This window comes from Gymnoscopelus braueri (assembly GCF_963280865.1).
Source record: "Gymnoscopelus braueri genome assembly, chromosome: 1".
In the NCBI taxonomy this organism is placed as follows: domain Eukaryota; kingdom Metazoa; phylum Chordata; class Actinopteri; order Myctophiformes; family Myctophidae; genus Gymnoscopelus; species Gymnoscopelus braueri.
This window is the reverse complement of record NC_137603.1, coordinates 13,226,219-13,247,990: the sequence shown is the minus strand read 5'-3', so window position 1 is coordinate 13,247,990 and position 21,772 is coordinate 13,226,219. Positions and strand designations below refer to the sequence as shown.

General features: G+C 42.7%; 1 protein-coding gene across 1 annotated transcript in view; it reads left to right on the top strand.

Moving 5' to 3' along the window:
* Positions 1–6,115: 6,115 nt before the first annotated feature.
* Positions 6,116–21,772, top strand: part of LOC308087648 (C-type lectin domain family 6 member A-like) — a gene marked incomplete at both ends in the record, with an annotated part of 36,707 nt that continues 21,050 nt past the window's right edge. The window contains one exon of the mRNA XM_080431685.1: positions 6,116–6,203. Within this exon, the coding sequence (XP_080287811.1) occupies positions 6,116–6,203 (88 nt within the window). The remainder of the gene's footprint in view (positions 6,204–21,772) is intronic.

Sequence of the window (21,772 nt, the reverse complement as noted above, 5' to 3'; positions counted from 1 at the left end):
CAAACACCTAATATGACTGGCTTTCTCCGTGGTGGAAAGACTAACAAGGTTAGTAGCTGCTTGTTCGGCTGTGCTTTTTACTTTTTTGCACTCTCTTTCATAAAGTTGCTTTCATTGCAACTCTCTGTCAGACTTGTGCATTCTCTAGTTTAGAGTCGGTGGGAAGGAAATTAGGTGAAGCCAATTAAACACAGTCAGTCCGCCGTTTAATTGATTAACCGAATATTTGACACACAATCGTATGACTATTGTAAATAATATTTGACTATTAAGAAAAAAAAGAAGAAATAAAATCTGCTAATAGCCAGTGGGGGTGGCTATTTTTAGAGAGACAAATCGGGAGAAAATCAACTTCATTATCAACATTTCTCTGTCCCAGCAACACACTCTCGTGGGACCTAGCAGTCAAAATTGGACGTTCGCAAGATTTGCCATTAGATGGCGGCGCCCATTTGTAGGATTTGTGTACGATTTCGCCTCTATAGTGGCTCCAATTGGGATGGTGTATCTTCATAAATTAACAATCTTTGGTGTTATGTGAAGTTTCATCCAAAGCCATCTGTTGGTCTCTAGCCCTTTGAGCGGCAAAATGAGTAAGCAGACATATTATCTATCATTGTGACAGTAAATTGAGACGTATTTTCTACATTTGTGTAAACTTTATTGGCATGCATGGCAGTGATGGAAGTTCAGGCTTTGGGCGTACTTGTATTATTTACAAAGAGGCCGTCAAACTGTGGCTCTGTCACTCTCTCTATCTCTCTGTGTCTGGTGCAAACCCACACATTAACATGCATGTTGGCATGTTGCCATGTTACGTGGGCATTGATCGTTTTACTCATCTACAATTTACCATTTAGGCATTTAGCAGATGCTCCTATCCAGGGTGATATACACAAGTGCAAGATCAGAGTATTTGGCATGAAGCTTATTCAACAAACAGGGTTAATGGTCACCTACAGTAAGTAAAGTGCAAAGAAAAACGTAGTGCTTCAAAGTAACTGTAAGATGCCACGTAACTATCAAATCTATATCCTTCTAAATATACTATCATCCTATAATTCCACTAACCTCTGTCTTGGTGTCTGTCTGTCTTGGTTGGGTCGTCTGTGCCCCAAACTGCGCATGTGTCGTTGCCAGGTTTCGCGCGCGAAACAAGCAGCAAGGTCTATGAAAACAAGGCCAAACGAAACGAACCCTACAAGCAACAAGGTCTATGAAAAGAAGGCCAAACGCAGCGCTTTCACACATATACCTTGCCTCTTGGAAAACAGCCGATCAACAAGCTCACAACGCGTCCCCACACCCACCTGCACTTTCACAGCCAAAACACACTACCACCAATATGGCCCCTAAACCGCTTACAATAGAACAACATGGCAACACTGTGCTTCTACACCATAGACCCCACCCACTCTGTGTGTGTGTGTGTGTGTGTGTGTGTGTGTGTGTGTGTGTGTGTGTGTGTGTGTGTGTGTGTGTGTGTGGGTGGGGGGGAAGAGCACATCTACAAGCTCACAACGCCTCACTCTCTAAGCCCACTACCACGCAACACCCAAAAGAAAACATTCTCATACAGCCCCACAGCATTACACTGTTGCACTCACAGAACGTGCTTCCCCCAAGTTTTGTGTGTGTGTGTGTGTGTTGGGGACGGCTCCCGCTGTTACTGTAGATCTGTATATGCGCGGGTGTTTCTGTGTGTTCTGTGCCTCCACGACGCGGCGACAACACAACCTTCAACCTAGCTCCATAAAGAACCTCTCACTCCACTATACAGCTCCGAGATGAGGTTCTATGTCGTTCTCATCCAGAATCGGTGGAACGTCCACCAAGGCTCCGCTGTTTACCCTTTTGTAGAAATCGTATCCCAAAACTAATGGTAGATTCCAAACCGCACGGATGTTTGCACGTGTCAAAATGTACATTATTTGTGTTTGCGCGACGGCCGCGTATGTGTGTTCGCGATGGGGGACAGCTCTGGCCGGGATGTACCGTTGTGTGTGTGTGTGTGTGTGTGTGTGTGGCCGCATGAGAATGTACCGCATGTGTGTGTGTGTGTGTGTGTGTGTGTGTGTGTGTGTGTGTGTGTGTGTGTGTGTGAGAGCGCTCGCAACGGGTCGCACGCGTGTGTGTGTGTGTGTGTGTTGAACGTGCTTCGCCCAAGTTACAATCTCAGCTGTTTATTCGCATTTTTATGTCAAAGACAGTCTCAATCTCGCCATGCTTATGCTGGCTGGAGAGAGAGAGAGGGGGGACAGAGGGGCGGAGGGAGGGGGAGAGACAGACAGAAAAGAGGGGGAGGGGGAGAGAGAGAGAGCTGTGTGTGTGTGTGTGTGTGTGTGTGTGTGTGTGTGTGTGTGTGTGTGTGTGTGTGTGTGTGTGTGTGTGTGTGTGTGTGTGTGTGTGTGTGTGTGTGTGTGTGTGTGTGTGTGTGTGTGTGTGAGAGAGAGAGAGAGAGAGTGTGTTGCACTACAATCCTTTCGTGCAAAGGTGGTAGCACGTCGCGTTTAAGTAAATCTCTCCACCAGAGACACAAAAGTTAATCTCATCTAGCCATTACACCATGCCGACTCCGAAAATCTGTACAAGTTAACGATACGGCCGTTTCACAATCTCGCCCCTAAACACGGTCGCCCCGGCTCGCACCGAACGGTCTGGGGTGAGCAATCTGCGCCTAATTGTCTCGCCCCTAAACACGGTCGCCCCGGAACGCAACGAATGGTGGAGAATGTTTATTTGTTAAGGACGCCCATGCATTCTCCACTGTTGAATGTGCACACTTTAAGTGCACATAATTATATTGTTGTTGTTAAGTTGAAATAATAGTTTTACAAGTTGTAATAACAGTGTTGTATAATTATTTTTGCTGTAGTAATCAATTCATTATAATATAAGTACAATGAATGACAGAATATATATATATACATATTGTGTGTGTGTGTGTGTGTGTGTGGGTATATATATATATATATATATTTTTTGTGTGTGTGTGTATGTATGTATGTATGTATGTATGTATGTATGTGTATGTATGTATGTATGTATGTATGTATGTATGTATGTATGTATGTATGTATGTATGTATGTATGTATGTATGTATGTGTATGTATGTATGTGTATGTATGTATGTATGTATGTATGTATGTATATGTGTATGTATGTATGTAGGACGTGCAATAACCCCACGTTTGCAACTACTTTTGCCTGCGCACTTCACCGGGTATGGTCTAGTGTAAAAAAAAAAGCAAAAAAAAAACACACAAACTAAATAACATAAAATAATATGTTTTGTTATTTAGTTGTTTGTTTGTTTGTTTTCTGTATTCTCATGTTATATGATCATGTAACCAACATTTGCAGAACTAGCATCTATCAAAATAGGCTAGGTGGAGTCTGGAGTGGTGAGTTTTCAGACTGCAGCAGAAAATGAGCAGTGAGTCTGCGGCCCTGACTGAGGGGGAGGCTATTCCACAGCTTGGGAGCCAGAAGGGAGAAGAGCGCTAGCCAAAGTGTTATAGGGAAAGGACAAACAGACTTCCTGTGTTAGCTAATCTAAAGCTGGACGTGCACGACAGGATTGTTAAAATCCTAAACGATTTGGAAATCTGGTTGCATCACACACTCCAGGAGAATCGTATGAGATTATCTTATACGATTATTTTAAACATGCACATACTATAAGACAAAAAATTAAAGATCCATCACACACTACTACAGTATTTTATTAAGATTCTCGGGCTTGCTTGAACGCAGCACCTCACGTGGATTCTCAAATTATAGGAGGATGTCGCGCACAGTTGGATAACTGGTAACAGTTTGTATATAGCTTGTTATTGCTCAGAAAATATGTTGTATTGGGTGCTGTATGTCTCTCTAAAGTTATTACTAAACAAGTTAATCTTTTTAATAATTTCCTTCCACAGAACATGATCCATTTCATCTCACATGATCACATGCGGAAGCAGTAGCTGACTAGAGGTGGGCCGGTGGTTCGCCCGACGTGGGAGCGTTACGAGCAGTTGTGATATGTAGTGTTCTTGCTACATAATATCTACAAGCCTCAGCTGTCCAACGCACCGCACAGGTTGTTTGGACCACTAGCCTTGCCCAAAGTTTGCATCTGTCCCCTTGAAAACTGTCTTTCTCTCGGTCGCGCACGGCTCCCTTGCTGTCCCACTCAGACAGTAGCGATCCAGATAAATATCAAACATGTTTGAAAATGATCGGGACGATTGGTTATGTAGCACTATATTGGATCACTCCAATATGATAATATATCCCTCCGCGGCGGCAGAGGCATCCATCATTGTTTGCAGGTTTTTCTGTGTACAAACCAATGGCCGATACACGGCTTGGTCAGCCTGTATTGCGGCGCAGAGGGTTTCTTGTCCTTTGTGCCTCTGTTTGCCGAAACCCTCCCGCTCTGCCTCTCGGGTACCGCACCTGCCCTGTAACAAGTTGTGGGAAGCTGTGTATTGTTAAGCTTAGGCGGCTTTGCAGTTTTTCCCCCGTGTTGAGACACACACGCGTGCGTGCGTGCTTTTCTCCTCACGCGGCTGTGCAGACTCACAGACTTGTGTGCTCCAGGGTGAGCAGGTGTGAGGATTCCTCTAACCCCAGCGAGTGATCCGACCATGGGTGTGCTTTGTGTTAACCTTGTGTGTTCCACGCGAACAGGTCTGAGCCTGCTCGACTTGGCGAGCGGCGGTCACATTCGGATTGTAAGCACACCATATCCTCCCTCTATGAGGCCATGGGCTAGACATACAGGTGAGTGACAGTGTCTGCATTGGGTGTGAGAAATATACACTGGGATTTACGCTGTTGTTTTTCAAAATCACTTGGTGTGTGTTGTGTCACGATGGCTTTTGCCTGACTGACTTGCGGTGTCCGCATGTCCGCAGAGGACACTTGTGCGTTGCCTTGGACTGGACCATGCACGCTTGGCATATGAGGACCCTGCGGGCTGCGCGCATTGTGAGATTAAGTGGAGTGGGAGCCTATGTTACACAGTGGTGTATACAGTACGCACATAGTTCTGTCTTCACCTCGTTTAAGGCTGAAAGCTAACAAATGAGCATGAGTGTTGCATTACAGTGTTTTTTGTCTCCATACAGTACAAGCGAAGCCTTATGGGGGGGTAAGTATAAGAGGAATATACACTGTTTTATCCTCCCTGTATGAGGTCACAGGCTAATACATAGGCGAGATGACGGCAGGTGTAGGAAGCCTACACATGGTTCTGTCTTTGCACCGAATACAGCTGAGAGCTTGTGTTCGGCTGTGCGTGTTGAGTCACAGTGGTTAGACCCCGATATTAGCTCGGCTATATGGTGGGTCTTTTCTTGATACATTATGGAAACTGCAAGTGTGTAGGTAACCTACACATGGTTCTGTCTTTTGCCCCGTATGCAGCTAAGAGCTCATAATCGGGCGCACGTGTTGATTTGCAGTGTTTAACCATGGTTGCATGCGTAACCTTGGTTCTGTACACCCCATTTACGACCGGGGGCTGCTAAACGGTTGTGTGTGCTGGGTTACAGTGTTTGAACCTCGGCCCGTATACGCTTGGCGGTATAAACGGTGGGTTTGCTCTCTCGATATATATACAAAGAGGAAAAGGGTTTTACGCTGTTGTTTTCCACGCTTTGCCAGCCTTAGACGTTGATAATTCACTTGAAATGTACTGTATCACGATGGCTTTTGTCTGCCTGACTTGCAAAGTCCGCATGTCCACAGAGGGCTCATATGACACCTGTATACGTTGCTGTGGGGAGACTGGGAGACTTGTACGGCTCAGTGGGTTCTCCTCCAACAGTTTCCTCGTCCTGACAGGAGACGGCGGCTGTCGTTCTGACAGGAGACAGCGGCTGCCGTCCTGTCTTCAGCGGCTACACAGAGACGCGTCGCCTCATGGTGACAGGGGTATGTTGGTGAGCGTGGTCCCGATGGCACCCCCAGTCCTCCCTGATGGGAGGGATGACGTTGGGCAGGGTAGCATACGGGGTGATGGCTCGCAGCCCCAGTTGGTTATCAATAGCGGTGCCCAAGACGCCCAATGAGCAGATTGTTGCTGTCTCTCATCTCAGGGTTGCTGTTTCGGCTGCCACTATGACCCACTCTGCTTTCACAAGTCCAGAGGACCTTGTGGCTTTAGGACTTACGTCGCCTTCAGTTGTGGGCCTGGCCCCTGAGAGGAGTGGGTGGTCAGATTTGGGGCTCCTTGACGGTGTCGCGATTGATTGATGAATTGAATACTTTATTAACAGTTTGCAAAGACAAGCACAAGTACAGTTCAATATAAAGGTCTGTTAAGAGGATTTTAAACCCAAGAAAGCACTATGGCTTGTTTCCATTGGGGTCCTTTGTACTCAATTCATCAAAACTAACACGAAACTAACACTAACACGAAACCACGTGCCACGCTCCACCAGGGGTGTGGCTACCTCTTGGGCACAGCTCCAGGGGGTTCCCCAGTCTGGTGTCTGTGACACCTAGTACCTTTGCTAGGTTCTACCACGTTGATGTGGTCCCTTCCGACTAGGTGAAACAGGCCGTTTTGAGGGTTGCCTCCGCTTCTGTGGAAACGGATGACAGCTCTGTGGAAACACAACAATGGTTACGTATGTAACCACCGTGATGTGAGCGATTGGATCACTCCAATTGTCTCGCAGTGTCCTAGGTCGCCTCGAAAGGACACGAGGAAGAAGGGTGCAGGCGCGTTGCGCCGCCCCCGCCCGCGGTACACCCCCGTTTTCGGAGTAATCTGTTAGTCTACCTCGGATGCCTCCGCCGCATACTACTCCCGCCCAGCTCCCGCCCACAGGGGTAGGGGCCAGATTCCCTCGTGAAATCAAATTGCAATGCGATTTCCGGCAGGGGGGGTTACAAGGCTAGGGTAGGACACACCCCCCCCCCCCCCCCCAAATCACCCTGATTATCTGGTAGTGTGAGCCCAGCTTAATTGTGCAGGAAGGGGTGTAGGAGTGGATCCTGTACTGGAGTTAAGGGGGTGCGATGCCCTTAATTGTCTTGTAGGTCATCACTGGTGATTTGCATTGGGTGTGGGCGGCAAACGGAAGTCAGTAGAGCCAGTGAAGGGAACGCAAAAGGAGGGAGACGTGAAGACATTATTGTCATAATTGGAAAACAGTTATCATATGGAAATAACCAATAACTTTAACAACACAGAAGAAAACTAAAATAAAAATATTTATATGAAACATAGGTTTTATTTTATTTCATTGTTAATTTAATCCTCAAGTTCAAAATAAGGACATAGCAGGCTAATGTAAATCATCGGTTTCCAATTACATTGGGCATGAAACATTGACAACATAAGATAGGCTGTATATTGTAACTTTATCACCACTGCACCTTGAAAGGAATGAAATCCCTTGGAGGTGCCTGAGGGCCTGAAAACAATGTGGTCTTCAGAGGTGATGGCTCATGGATAAATAATGTAAATACCAGAGTCAACCATTCCAAAACTTTTTGCGTGTAGAGCCGAGGAATTATTTGATTTAGAAGACCGTTCTCAAGTCCTTGGATTACAGGCTGCTACTGTATTGCATGTTAGGGACTGGCATTTGTCGTTTATGTTAATTAGCATCCCATTTGGAAAAAAGCACACGTCACAACACATTATTACATAAAAATGTGATCTTCTTTTTTAAGTGGTGATCAAAATAGCTGAAAGCATTTGATGACCAACAAAATGGCTATGAAGAGTCTAGAGTCGATATTAATTCAACCCACTTATTGTGAGCCCCCAGGGATTAATTTCCCAAAGTAATTGTTGTTTTTGTCCCCACAATGCAAAAATGTATTGCTTCTAATTAGTGTGATAATGGAAAGGAAAAAAACGTCACTTAATAGCACTGTTTGAATGAAAAAAAAATGCTGATGTAACTCTTGTTCAATGCAAATCAGTTTCTACCAATTAAATCACAGTGATCAACATTGAATATTTTCTTGTGGAGAAGATTAATTATTATCATTGTAGCCTACTAAGAATGCATATTCAACTAGACCAGACAAAGCAATAGATATTTTCTGTATCACTAATACCAGAAGTTGCGTAACAAAACAAGCCTAACGTTATAATCTTCAGCCACTCTTCAGCCAGAGAGAAAAAGTAAAAGTTTTCCTTTTTTCTAAAAAAAATAAAAAAATAATAATAAAAAAATAAATTGTTGCCTTTTTCTGCCTTTATTTGATAGTATACAGTAGACTGACAGGAAATGGGGAGAGAGAGATGGGGAGTGACACGCTGTCAGGCTTAGCAGCCTTAGTAGCCTAGGTGCCCGGACCGCTACGCCAGCCGCCCGGGCCAAAAAAGTCTTAATTTTTATGGCGTATCAAGGATTATTATTTATTTATTTTTAAAGAAAGTTGTGACCATTATATTCCTGCTATAGGAAAGAGTGATTATACCCTAAATAATTTGTCCCTAATAGCATAGGCTATATGCACCACTCCTCCAAGAGCACCATGGCAGCACCTGGAGTTAAGAGAGTGAGAGTGAGAGACTCGTAAATTAATGCTAAGAAATATGGTAGGCCCTATATGGTTTGTGAAGCTCCCGGTGTATCAGTAAGAATGTTGTTTGCAAAAAAAACAGGGGATGTGGTACTTCAGGGGACTTCTTCTGAACATGGGAGGCAGTGGTGGACAAAGTACTCAACTCCATCACTTGAGTAAATGTACACAGTTTAGTGTCAACCACTGACAATATGGATAAAACAAGCTGGTTGCTTTTTAATCAAGTAGTTGAACCCTGAAGCTCTATATGTATCCTTTTTATGTAAGGTTCTTCTTTTTCTTGTTTATTTTATTATTATAATTTTATTTTATACTACTACAAGTTTAAATAAAGGCAATAATTGTCAGTTGAAGCATTTGAAACACATCGTCTCTATTATGGGGGGAACATTCGGCAAAAATAGCAGATCTACATGCTCCCAGCTTTGTGAGCTTGTACATCTGCTATTTGTGTGGCTATTTCTAGTGGACACACATTTCCACATTGTGGCAGGTGATCTCCCTTTTCACAATGCAGATTCTCTCCGTTGTTTATGTACGGTATGGCTGTTTTCCACCTGCTGTGCCTGCTGAGCAGCACAAGCTGCTTTAGACTGCACACAGCATCTGTTCTTTCAAGATACCCCTTTGTGATGGTTTAACATCCAATAATAATAAATATCTTATTTAAGTAGACGAGTCAAGTTGACCCAATTCAAGAAGTTCACAGCTGTTTGACTAAAAGAATGGTGATAGATTGAGGGCCAACATTTTTGAAGTCTCTTACCTTTTGAATTCCCTTCACTGGCTTGCTTTTGCTGCCCGCACCCAGTACAAAACACTGATGATGACCTACAAAGCACCCCTTTACGGCAGGACATGATTCGACCCCACACCCCTTACCGCTCACTTAGATCAGGAAGTAACCCAGGAAGTCTGTTCGTCTCCTCCATAAAACACCCTGGCCAATGCTTCCCTCGTCCTAAACTTTTCTCCCTCTCAAGCTGTGGAATAAATTCCCTTGCAGTCAAGACTGCAACATTCAACTCCACCTCACCCCTAGCACTCCTCTTTCCTCCTGTCCCTTATTGTCACCTATTTTGATAGATGATAGTTATACTACGCTCTAACATCATATAGTGTGCATACCAAAAAATATATAGAGAGAAAAATATTTAAATAGATGTGTGAAATGTCTTCTTTTATTTTCCCAAACGGATTATTTGACAAAGGTCACAATCATTCAAAGGTAGTGTGTATTCATGTTCTTGTCCACCCGGCTCCCATTGACTTCAATGCACTCCTTCAAACGTTCGGCTCCCAGTGACTACTAGAATATGAGTATGTGACGTATGACCTCTCCTTCTTCAAAATTAGTTTTTGGGGTCATATTCAACAATCTGACAGGCCACCACACAAAAAAAAAATTAACCCTGTAGTCTTAGTGAAACGGATTTGAGTTGCAGTACTCAAAGCACTTTTTTCTGTCTACATCAAATCTCTATAACGCGCTGCCTCAAACAGTAGTTATGTAGCGCTATATTGGATCACTCCAATATAATATGATATATCCCTCCGCGGCAGTAGAGGCACTGTTAATGTGTCACGGCTAGGGGCGTCGCCCTCTGCGATGCCTCAAATTCCCACGCGGCACCACCCTCTTCCTCTTTCCTTCTCTCGGCGCGGCATCAAAGAGGTGGACATTTATAGAGCTCCATAGGTAGATCTGTTAAAGGGATATTTCACTTTAAAAAAAAACTTTTGGTCATTTTATCGTCTACTCAGGCTTTTGTCAGCCCCCCAGACAGTTTTTAAGTTGCTTGATTCAGTATTTAGATATTTGATATTCATTTTATCAGACACGCCCCCTTCCTATACAAACCCATTATAACTTCAAACTTTTTTTTAACATGTTAGATTCATCAAAAACACCCGTCCTTGTTTCTGGTGACTCATCTTGCCCTCCTAATACGTGAGTTTTTTTTTTAAATACATTTTTTCATTTTTTTTTTGTATTTAAATTTTTTCATTTTCCAAAAACAATGTAAAAAATTAATGAAAAAATTAATTGAAAACGCACGGTCTCCTAACGTATTTTAAGGACAATATCAGTCACCAGAACCAAGGACGGGTGTTTCTGATTAATCTAACATGGTTCAAATGGAATTTGAAGTTGTATAGGAAGGGGGCGCATCTGATAAAATGAATATCAAATATCTAAACACTGAATCAAGCAACTTAAAAACTGTCCGGGATTTTTTTGGGGAAAGTGAAATATCCCTTTAAACCTATATATTATCATTATACATTTCAATCCGGGTCAGCATCTGTGTCATTGTAGTTGTTGCTACACTATATACTGTAGTAACATTAATTTATTTAAGTTTTTCACAAAACGTAAGTTAGGATTCAGAAGGTGTTGGAATCAGCCTCGGTTCTTTAACATGCAGTCAGTGGGGGCGGTGGGGGGAGTGGGGGGAGGGGGGGGGGGGAGCACAGTGGAGTCATAAAAGTTAGGCTATGTTTTTATTTTTCTGAAAATCATGTTGTGGGCTGAATGTGGGCATTCAGCCCCAGTACAGTACTACAGGGCCGTGAGTTTGACACCCCATGCCCTGGTCAAAGCTATGTTGATTGTTAATTCCCACCATCCTGCTGGCTTGTACTGTAGCCTACCTCCTCCACGCCTGCCCGCAATAGAGGCTATGCGTGTGACATCATCGTACAGGAGGTACGCGGGAACGCCTACTGAGTGGCAAAAAAACTACTTTCTGGCCTTGACAGCCCATGGCAGCTGAATGGAAAGCTTGAATAATCCTCTTTCTATCTGCAAAGTTTTTATTTCATAAAAATCCATACAAAATGTTTCATTCACTTTCTTGGGTAATCCTCGAACTGCAAGTGGTTTTTGCTTTTCAAATAAATCAAATCAAATCAAGTAGGGGTGTAAGGTAGCTTTTTGTTTGTTTATCCAATTCCTGGTTTGTTCATGTTTTATTTATTTATTAGTAAGTAAGGCTAGTAATTGTATTTTTCTTTTGGTTAGGCGTTTAGGTTAGGGTTTTTCTTTTGTATCAGTAAGTTTTGGCTATATTGTAAACCAACACCCTGAAGTTCACTTTTCACTTGAGAAAAGATAAAGAGATCTTGCAGTCTCTACAATGTTTTTTTAAATAAAATAAATTAATTTTGAAACGGCTGTGGTCCTCCATTATTATGTTACACTTCCTACCCTATACAGGGGGTTGTGTGTGTGTGTGTGTGTGTGTGTGTGTGTGTGTGTGTGTGTGTGTGTGTGTGTGTGTGTGTGTGTGTGTGTGTGTGTGTGTGTGTGTGTTTGCGCACGTGTGTGTGTGTTCGCGCGCGCACGTGTGTGTGTGTGTGGGGTGGTCGTCGAGCTACGGTGTAAACTAGGCTTTGACCTAGTCTTGTTTAGTCTTGCATGCACCTGGTTAGAACAAATCTATGCCTACTGCAGACAACCATGCACCAGGTACAAGCTTGTCTTTGCTTGTGCCTGGTGCCTGTACCCATCACAAGAACAGACAAGCAGGAATAATGTGCTCTTCTGTACTTCTGTACTTTCCTTTTCTGTTTTTTTCTTCTGAAATGAATAGACAGGCTATGAATCAGAAGGACCCCGGTTCGTTGTTAAATAGCACGCATTGAGAATGCTAATTTGTAGATAAGTGAGGGCTATAAGGGAGGCCATTGTTTTCGCCTGCTTCTCATCTGCTTGAAATCGCCTTGATATAACCTGTAAGAAACCTTCTCCCTATTTCATATCTCATTATTCATTTGATAGCGTTGCACATTCAAGCAATCTCCGCCTACATATCCTCGTCTGTTGTATGATTCTCACTTATTTATGCAGATGGAGAAATTATATATTTTTGCATACATTAGGTTCCATTGTTTACACATGAAGAAATTGCTCTATAGTGACCTCCAAATAAGATAACAAATCTTAGATGAGAGTAAATGTTGCTTTGCGTTGCTTATTCTTGGTAATGGAACTCATTATATGAATGAGGAAGTATTCACTATATCAGATTTATCAAGGCAACAGCGGGCAAATGTTTTCCTTTCTCTCCATAAGGTTGATGAATACAGTGATATTTTTTAGATGCAGTGTTTAGCACATAATTACAATCAGCATTCAGCATATCAATGTATTAATAAATCAGGCTCGTTGGAATCCAACTTCAGGCCCAAGTTCAACTTTGTGGTAAAATATTTCTCAGCGCTTGTCTGAAACATTCAAAATTGCTTGCAACAGACTGGGAAGAAACCGGTTGTATCCAGCTGTGTTCAGTCCTTTGAAATGTAATCTAGTCATTAGGACAGGGCTCAACAATAGCTTTCAAAATAGGTGAAATCAGTCTCTCCTCTCTGTTTCCACCATACCATGCTGATACCAGACATTCCCTAACAAAAGCTTCAGTAGACAACAGTTCAAACAAGAAAGGACATTCAATTCTAGCAGTTTATTACCACCAAAGATCCCCTTCACACATCAGTTCAGGGAGTCACCTTCAATACTTCAAAAAAGGCATCAGTGAAAATAATGGTGTGGACAATTGAATAATATCTCAGGGAAAACTAAAGAATAGCAAATGAAGCAGCACCCTGATAAATTGACTCTCTAGTGGATTCCTCTGTAAATAATTGGACTGGAACACTTATCGTGATATCAACTTCTTGAATAGGAGTGAAGATAAAGGACAGAGGCATTCGGCTTGGCTGGAGAGACACTACTGCTGTGATTCATACTAATTTAGATAACTCATAGGATGGCTGTCTTCTATTTTCCCCCATTAAGTTGTTTTATATCGTATCATGCTTGTTGCCTGTGCTCATTCCTCAGATCCTTATGTTAACGTAATGAGCAATAACGATACTGCGGATGATTTCTCAGATATACACATGGCTTCAAAGTAGCACTGATTATATTGCACAGGGCTAGCATCCAGGGCAATGTTTTATGGACTTAGTTTGTATAGGCTAAAGTGCTTTTTACAGATCAATGCCATTCTCTTCTCTTAGGCACCCACAAAATAGCTGTTATAAACCGTAAAACTACATTGGCTGTTGTAGTGAGGAACAAAATACCCGTGTATAAATATGTCCATACCAAGGCACTGTGAAGGATTAATGCTGTCCAAATCATGATTGGTTTCTTTGCAGAGGAAGAATTGAATCTTCTATCAATGAATATTAAAACTCTGCAGGAGCAGTGAACATGGAACATGTTAGAAAAAATAATAGTTTTAATAGGTTAGCCCTAGTTACTTTGAGTTAGATTTAATCAGTCAAAACTCACCTTTCATGAAAGAGAGCAGTGCTCCATTCCCCACTCCAGTTATTCTAAGGCCTTTGCCACTATGATTTGGTCAGTCATCTACCTTTATCAATATCTTCCATCTATATTGCCTTGGCTTATTTGAATTTCATGCCCAAATGCTAATATTCTCGCTTATGATACCATCAGAATATTATGTCAAGGGCCCCAAGGGCTATCAATTACATTGTGGTGCGTGTCTCCTTCTGTGAAATGGAGAAAAGTACGGTGGGAGCCTAATTTTCTTTCCCTGCAGGTAAAAAGGCAAGCAATCCTTTACCTTCATTATAGAGCAGATGCAATGATGAACCCTTTGTCTTGAAGGCAAGTCATTTAACCTCCTCTCACTCCAGCCATGCCGTTTGTCACTGCACAGTCACACCATGGCCATGCCAGAGGAAGGCTGCAGGGATCAATGTCATGCGAAAGTCAATGCAGAGAAAGGAATTAACCACTTCCAACCTGGCATGCCTATGGGCATGTCATCATCATAGGCAACATTTCTCAAAGATTTCAAACATTTAAAAAAATAGCAAAAAAAAAAACAGATCTACAAGCTCATAGCGTGTGAGCTTGTAGATTGGCTATTACCATGCAACACTGTCGTACAAGGCAGTATAAATTAGGCTCATTGGTTTTAACATGGCTGGTCGAGATTCTTTCTTTTACAGTGGAGTTCTTTGCTTAGGGCAGTGGTTCTCAAAGTGGGGTCCGGGGACCCCCAGGGGTCCTTGAGAGGGTTCTAGAAAATAGCTGATCTACAAGTAGATGTCACTTGTATTTTTGTCTCCGCCAGGCCGAAATGCATGGCCCAGACTAAGTTTTGCACCCTGTCCATCCGTCCACGTGTCCGTCTGTCTGTGAGCAGGTAATCTCCGGCACTGTTGGCCCTGTCACTGCAAAACTGTGCACACACACACTCCCTGGATGCCAAAGCTGAACGTCTGGCCCGAACCTTTCAACCTATTATAGCGCCACTAGGAGGCCAATTTTTGCAAAACTATTTTTTTAATATTACTCCTACAGATTTTGTCCAAACATCACGCAAATTGGTACACAGTATCTATAGTCATGTGATCAACACAGATCTGTCCGATTTCCCATATTCCATCCTGATTGGCTAAGATTGGCTTCCAAAGTTTGCAGGAGTGGTCCTCAAATCATGAACGCAGCGTGCGATTGCTGTGAAACTTTGCACACACATTCCCACTAGGCCAAGGAAGAAATGCCACCCTACATTTTTTAAATCAGCCTCATGGTGGGCTATAACAGGCCACTTAGCATGTTTACCTATAACTGGACAGATCGGCGTGAAACTTTGAACGCGCACACTCCCTAGAGGCCAAGGAAAAACCCCATTTTTCACCTCAGCATTTTAGAGCGCCACCAGGAGGCCGATGTTTGCAAAACAAATTAGTTGATATTACTCCTATACAGATTTTGTCCAAACATCACTCAATCGGTTTTCACATTGGCCTTAACATATTGTGTCTGTGCAATAACTTCATCAACATTAATCCCTCAATTTATACAGATTCCACTCACCTCTATAATGAACATTGCTGGCCCACAATAACCTACCTGACCTGGTGGAGACCTGTGCTCCGAGTAGCACTTTTTCTAGTTACCACTGTGAATCTGGTGGAAACCATGTGTGTCCTTCCTTATCAATCAAGTAGAATTCAATGCATAAAATCATTAAATAAGATAATTAAATACTGTACAATAATTGTACCAATGTAACAATGGTTAGCGAGTGAGAGATTGAAATAAAGGATAGACTGCACTGGCATATTAATATGTGTAACTGGAGCAACATTTAAATTAGAAGTCTTTCCCAAATTATGGGCAGATACAGGCGATAACAGTAGTAAGAGACTCTGGCTGCAAATTGCCTAATTTAAACTCATTACAATGGGATAAACATATCTAGAAACTCACAATATTATGCGTTGTGAGCTTGTAGATAAGCTTGTATCATATGACTAAGGATAAATCCGGCTTAAGAGTTCACATGATGGCATGTGTATACAGTAGCTAGGGTACAAATGGGGGGTCATTAATCATCTGTAGCTCATGATATTGCCTTACATTGCTTGCTGATACAATTTGGTTTCGAAGTGCTGAGTGAGCTCGTCATAGCGAGACAATTTTAGCTGTCCCCTTAGCCTGACTGTTGGTATAAATTGGTTTCTGAACTGCTGAGAAGGACATCTGATGTCAGCTGGGTCAGCCAATCATTAGCATCTGATGGTGGGTACAGTTCAAGTGCTGCTGAGGAGGCCATTTGAAGCCAGAAGGACTACCTGTCCCACTAGTATTTGCTTAGATCAATAGTAAGGTCATTCGGGGGATATTAAGGGCTAAGTGCAAGCCGAGGTGGAGGTGTTAGGGTTATGTAGTTGAGGTGTAGATCGTGATAGGTTTTATGGTGATTGATTTTTGTGTAGTTGGTCAAAATGCAGCGCTAGCAAACCACCATCATTCTCTCAACTTGTGTAGTAAATGAAAACTTCTGCTTTATATTGCTCTGTGATGGTCATTGGGCCATATACAGTAGGTTAACAGAATGTGCTGGCTCAAAGTAAAACTATTTTTTTTCCTGACCTCTGGAAATAGTGTTCTGCATCAAAAGTTCCAGATAATGTAGCACCAACATGAGTTTTCTTACAAGGCCAAATAATCCATGAGGCTGCACAGATTTGATTCATATTTGTCTTTTTTAATTGAATTAGATTTTTAAAATTCAGCATGGATATATATGTGTTGGATGGAATTCATGCACAATAGCAATACAAACAGTCATATGAAACAAAATTGAAATGGAAAAACAATAACACATAAATCATTGTTATCATCGCTGCTACTCGTATCAGCCCACTGCGGTATGTGGGTTGCATATAAGTATTTTGGAGTGTGCATGTATATGTGTAAGCGGTAGACTCCAGCATGAGTCCTAAGGAGTTATTTCATGAGCATGTTCGTGTGAGACCTTGCCTGAGACCTTGCGTGAGAAGAAAGCGTGACGTGTCTTTGTTTATGTGAATTCTCTATCATCAAACTGTTTGCCCAGAGAGAGAAAGAGCGCAAGAGCAGAGAGGTTATGAATGATGTGACTGAGACAAATACGTTGAGTTATTTTCCATGGTAATGATGGCACATGATCATGCGCCACTAAGCCCACACTGGAAAAGCACCACAAGGGAAAATAGCCACAGACCCAGGCCGACTCTTACCCCCAACACTGACATGGATCTGTATTTTACTGTGAGATTCCAGAGGAGGCCGGGGGCTCTACTTTAAAGAGGCACCATAGAAGACAGTATAAATGGCTATGACAGTTTGATATTGTATCTAACTAGAGGTTCGGGCCGCTACGCGGCCCTCCCGTCTCACCGCTGCGCAGGGCTCCCGTCTAGTAGCCTGTAGACCAGGGGTGGGCAACTTTGGTGATGAGAGGGCCACTATATTTCCATAATCACTCCAGAGGGCCACATTACTGTCGGGCAGACACCTCTTATCTTCGTATTTCCACTTTTCCCGTAAATTATAAAAATCTAAAATCGCCATTCTATGTCACACACAAGTAGCAAAAATAGCAGATCTACAAGCTCAAAACACGTTGCGGTGCGACGCATTTTGAGCTTGTAGATCTGCTATTTTTGCTTGGAATCCTGATTTTTATTTCGCTTTTTTGGAAAAGTAGCATTTTTATTTAATTTCAAATGCATTTATATATTGATGTTAACTTTATGAACTTAAATACAAATACATTGGACATAAAAAAGACAATAACATTTTAATACTAGTCATTAAGCTACTAATATAGACTGAAGTAATTAAAACGGGTCATGTTTGCATGTTTGGAATTGTAACAGCTGAAATCAATAATATATCAGTATTCCGATATTAACCTGCGGGCCGCATTAAGTGAAGGTGGGGGCCGCATGTGGCCCCCGGGCCGTCAGTTGCCCATGTATGGTCTACTCTCATACGAGTCCTCATGCTCTCTCTCTCAATACAAAATGATGGTCACTCGACCATGCTCTCTCCGTCAAGACAAAGTCACGTTTCGCTTTCGTTTTCGCCTCCGCGCACCGCTGTTGCAATGAACGTCTACAGCATACATGGGCAACTGACGGCCCGGGGGCCACATGCGGCCCCCACCTTCACTTAATGCGGCCCGCAGGTTAATATCGGAATACTGATATATTATTGATTTCAGCTGTTACAATTCCAAACATGCAAACATGACCCGTTTTAATTACTTCAGTCTATATTAGTAGCTTAATGACTAGTATTAAAATGTTATTGTCTTTTTTATGTCCAATGTATTTGTATTTAAGTTCATAAAGTTAACATCAATATATAAATGCATTTGAAATTAAATAAAAATGCTACTTTTCCAAAAAAGCGAAATAAAAATCAGGATTCCAAGCAAAAATAGCAGATCTACAAGCTCAAAATGCGTCGCACCGCAACGTGTTTTGAGCTTGTAGATCTGCTATTTTTGCTACTTGTGTGTGACATAGAATGGCGATTTTAGATTTTTATAATTTACGGGAAAAGTGGAAATACGAAGATAAGAGGTGTCTGCCCGACAGTAATGTGGCCCTCTGGAGTGATTATGGAAATATAGTGGCCCTCTCATCACCAAAGTTGCCCACCCCTGGAGTAGACGCTGGATATCCTGACACGCAAACAGCTTGGAGACGCAGACAGACAGCCACGCATGCGCGCGACTCTCTATTGTATATTAAGATGCTTGATACCATACGTATCTGTCTGCTATTAGTTTTTACTCAGAGGGAGAATTTCAAGTTCTTAGAAAGAAAAACACCAGTCTGTTAGTGTTCTGATGCCTAAAAGTGCCATGCACAATGTGTACATTAATATTCATAATTTCTTCCAGCCTTGGATGAGGTTACGACTTGCAACTGAGTTAATTGAATTCACCTTAGCATTGCTTGGATATTGTCTTTGGTTTGGTTGGGAGATGATCGCACCACAACTCGGGTCCGCGGCCGTGTATGCGCGGACACGCACGTGTGCATGCACGTTGGGGAGGCACATGTCAGAATGTACATTATTTGTGTTCGCGCAATGGCCGTGTGTGTGTGTGTTCGCGACGGGGGACGGCTCTGGCCGCATGTGTGTGTGTGTGTGTGTGTGTGTGTGTGTGTGTGTGTGTGTGTGTGTGTGTGTGTGTGTGTGTGTGTGTGTGTGTGTGTGTGTGTGTGTGTGTGTGTGTGTGCGACGGCTCGCGCGCGTGTGTGTAGGCGACGGGGGACGGCTCTTGCTGTTACATCTGTATATGCGCGGGTGTTTGTGTGTGTTCTGTGCCTCCACAACGCGGCGACGGGATGTGCGTGTGTGCACACACTACAAACTCACTTTCTATCCCTGATACACTGTCTGTTCACAGCGCATAAGCCAAACTGCACACTTTGGGTGCTCATATCCACCTACGGGTATGGTCTAGTTATTCAAATAACCTGAGAACGGATTGCAGGATTGATTATCAGGGCGTGCCGCCCTGATAATCAATTCCATAGTTATGGGCAGTTGAATGTGGCTTGTTTTCGCCAAAAACAACAGAAAGCAGAGACAAATTTACTTTTATAAATCCTAAATTACTGAACGAAACCAGCTTGATTTTGTTGTGATCACGTGATTTCTGGGTGTACTCTTCTTGGATAATCCTGGGATCATTCACAGGCTGCGGAAGAGCGCCCTCTATCGTAAAACCACTGAAAACACAAATCTCGCCGTTCTCGTCATTGGCGGTGTGAGCCATTGCAAAATATGACGAGAACTCTCATCATTGACAGTCAAAGAGTTAATGTCACGGTCAAAGTCAATGTCAAGGTCACGGATAGGCAGATTTGCATGAACCTTGGTGGGAATACGGAGGGTCCCCCAGGGCTCTATACTTGAGCAAATGTTTTTGCTATAAATAGCCAATTTACAAGCTCACAATGTCACACAACATGTCACAATGTCACATTTGTGAGCTTGTAGATTGGATATGTATTTATTTTCATTTTTCAATAGGGCCGCTTAAGTGGTGAAATGATGGTATTTAAATGTGCATACAAGAAAGAGTATGTTCTCTTTTCTCCTCTGGATATTTTAACACATACACATATAGAACATGTCACATGCATATAATTACATACATTTCACATCAAAGAATCTTGGTGCTGTGCTGCTGGCTCGGCTGTCAAATGTGTAGATGCAGCCAGAGCTTACTGAAAGCAGCATGTCTGTTACTTCAACAGTATACTGTAGGCTGCTTATACCAGCCCATGCAGCTGTTGGTTAACAAGGCCCCTTTTTCTGTTCCGATACATGCTTCAACATTCAGAGCGTTTATACTCTTTGTTTAAATAGTCTATAATGTATAAGTGCAGTGCATTCTTATAAACATGATTGTACTGTATTTAAGACATTTATATAAACAATTTTTGACCTGACACATTTTTTTATTTTGTTTTCTTGAAATAAGATACATTCCCTAGTGCCCTTTAGACAGAAAGTATTATTGTCTCCGCCAGGCCCCCTGTCCGTCCGTCCGTGTGTCCGTCCGTCCGTCCGTCCGTCCGTCCGTCCGTCCGTCCGTCCGTCCGTCCGTCCGTCCGTCCTTCTGTCTGCGAGCAGCTAATCTCCGCCACCGTTTGCCCGGTCGCTGTGAAACTGCGCAAACACACTCCCTGGATGCCACAGCAGAACCTCTGCCCCACATTTTTCAGATCAGCCTGTCATAGCACCACCATGAGGCCGACTTTTGCAAAACACATTTTTGGATATTACTTCTACAGATTTGGTCCAAACAACACGCAAATCGGTACACAGTATCTCTATAGTCATGTGATCAACACGGATCTGTCCGATTTTCCATATTCCATCCTGATTGGCTAAGATTGGCTTCCAAAGTTTGCAGGATTGGTTCGTTTTGAACAAAATGCCTCAAATCATGAACGCAGCATGCGATTTCTGTGAAATTTTCCACGGAGATTCCCACTTGGCCCAGGAAGAAATGCCACTTGAAAACGTTCACATCAGCCTCATGGTGGCGCTATAACAGGCCGATTCAGTTGTTACCTATAACTGCACCGATCTGCGTGAAACTTTGCACGCACACTCCCTAGAGGCCATTTTTCACATCTGCCTTTTAGAGCGCCACCAGGAGGCTGACTTTTGTAAAACAAATGTTTTCTTCTTACTCCTTCAGATTCTGTCCAAAAAACACGCAAATCGGTACACAGAATCTCTGTAGTCATGTGATCAAGATGGATGTGTCCGATATTTCATATTCCATCCTACTTGCCTAACATTGCCTTACAAAGTTTGCAGGATAGGTCAGTTTTTAACAAAATTCCTCAAATCATGAACGCAGTGTGCGATTTCCGTGAAATTTTGTATGCACATTCCCACTTGGCCGAGGAAGAAATGCCACCCTTTTCACATTGGCCTGTTGTAGCGCCACCAGCAGGTCTAATTTAGCAAACCACATTTTTGGAACAAAATCATGGCCTATTATAGCGCCACCAGGAGGCCATAATAACATACCTGACCTGACGGAGACTTGTGCTCCGAGGAGCACTTTTTCTAGTTTTATACTTAGATTTCAAGGTTTGGTAAAAAATAAAGAAGCATGCATGTCTGTCTCTGAATATAAATCACTCGAAATATATTAATGTGTGAAATAGCTTATTTCCCTGAGTCATAAACATGGTTATCTGCTGTCTTGTTGTTTTTCCTAACAATGTATTTATATAGGACAATATGCTATCAATATTTGCATGCTTCACACCACTTCCAGGGTTGCATTCCAGCTGCACACAATTTCATACTGGTATATAATAATATGTCATATTTCTGTTACAGTTCACAGTTAATGA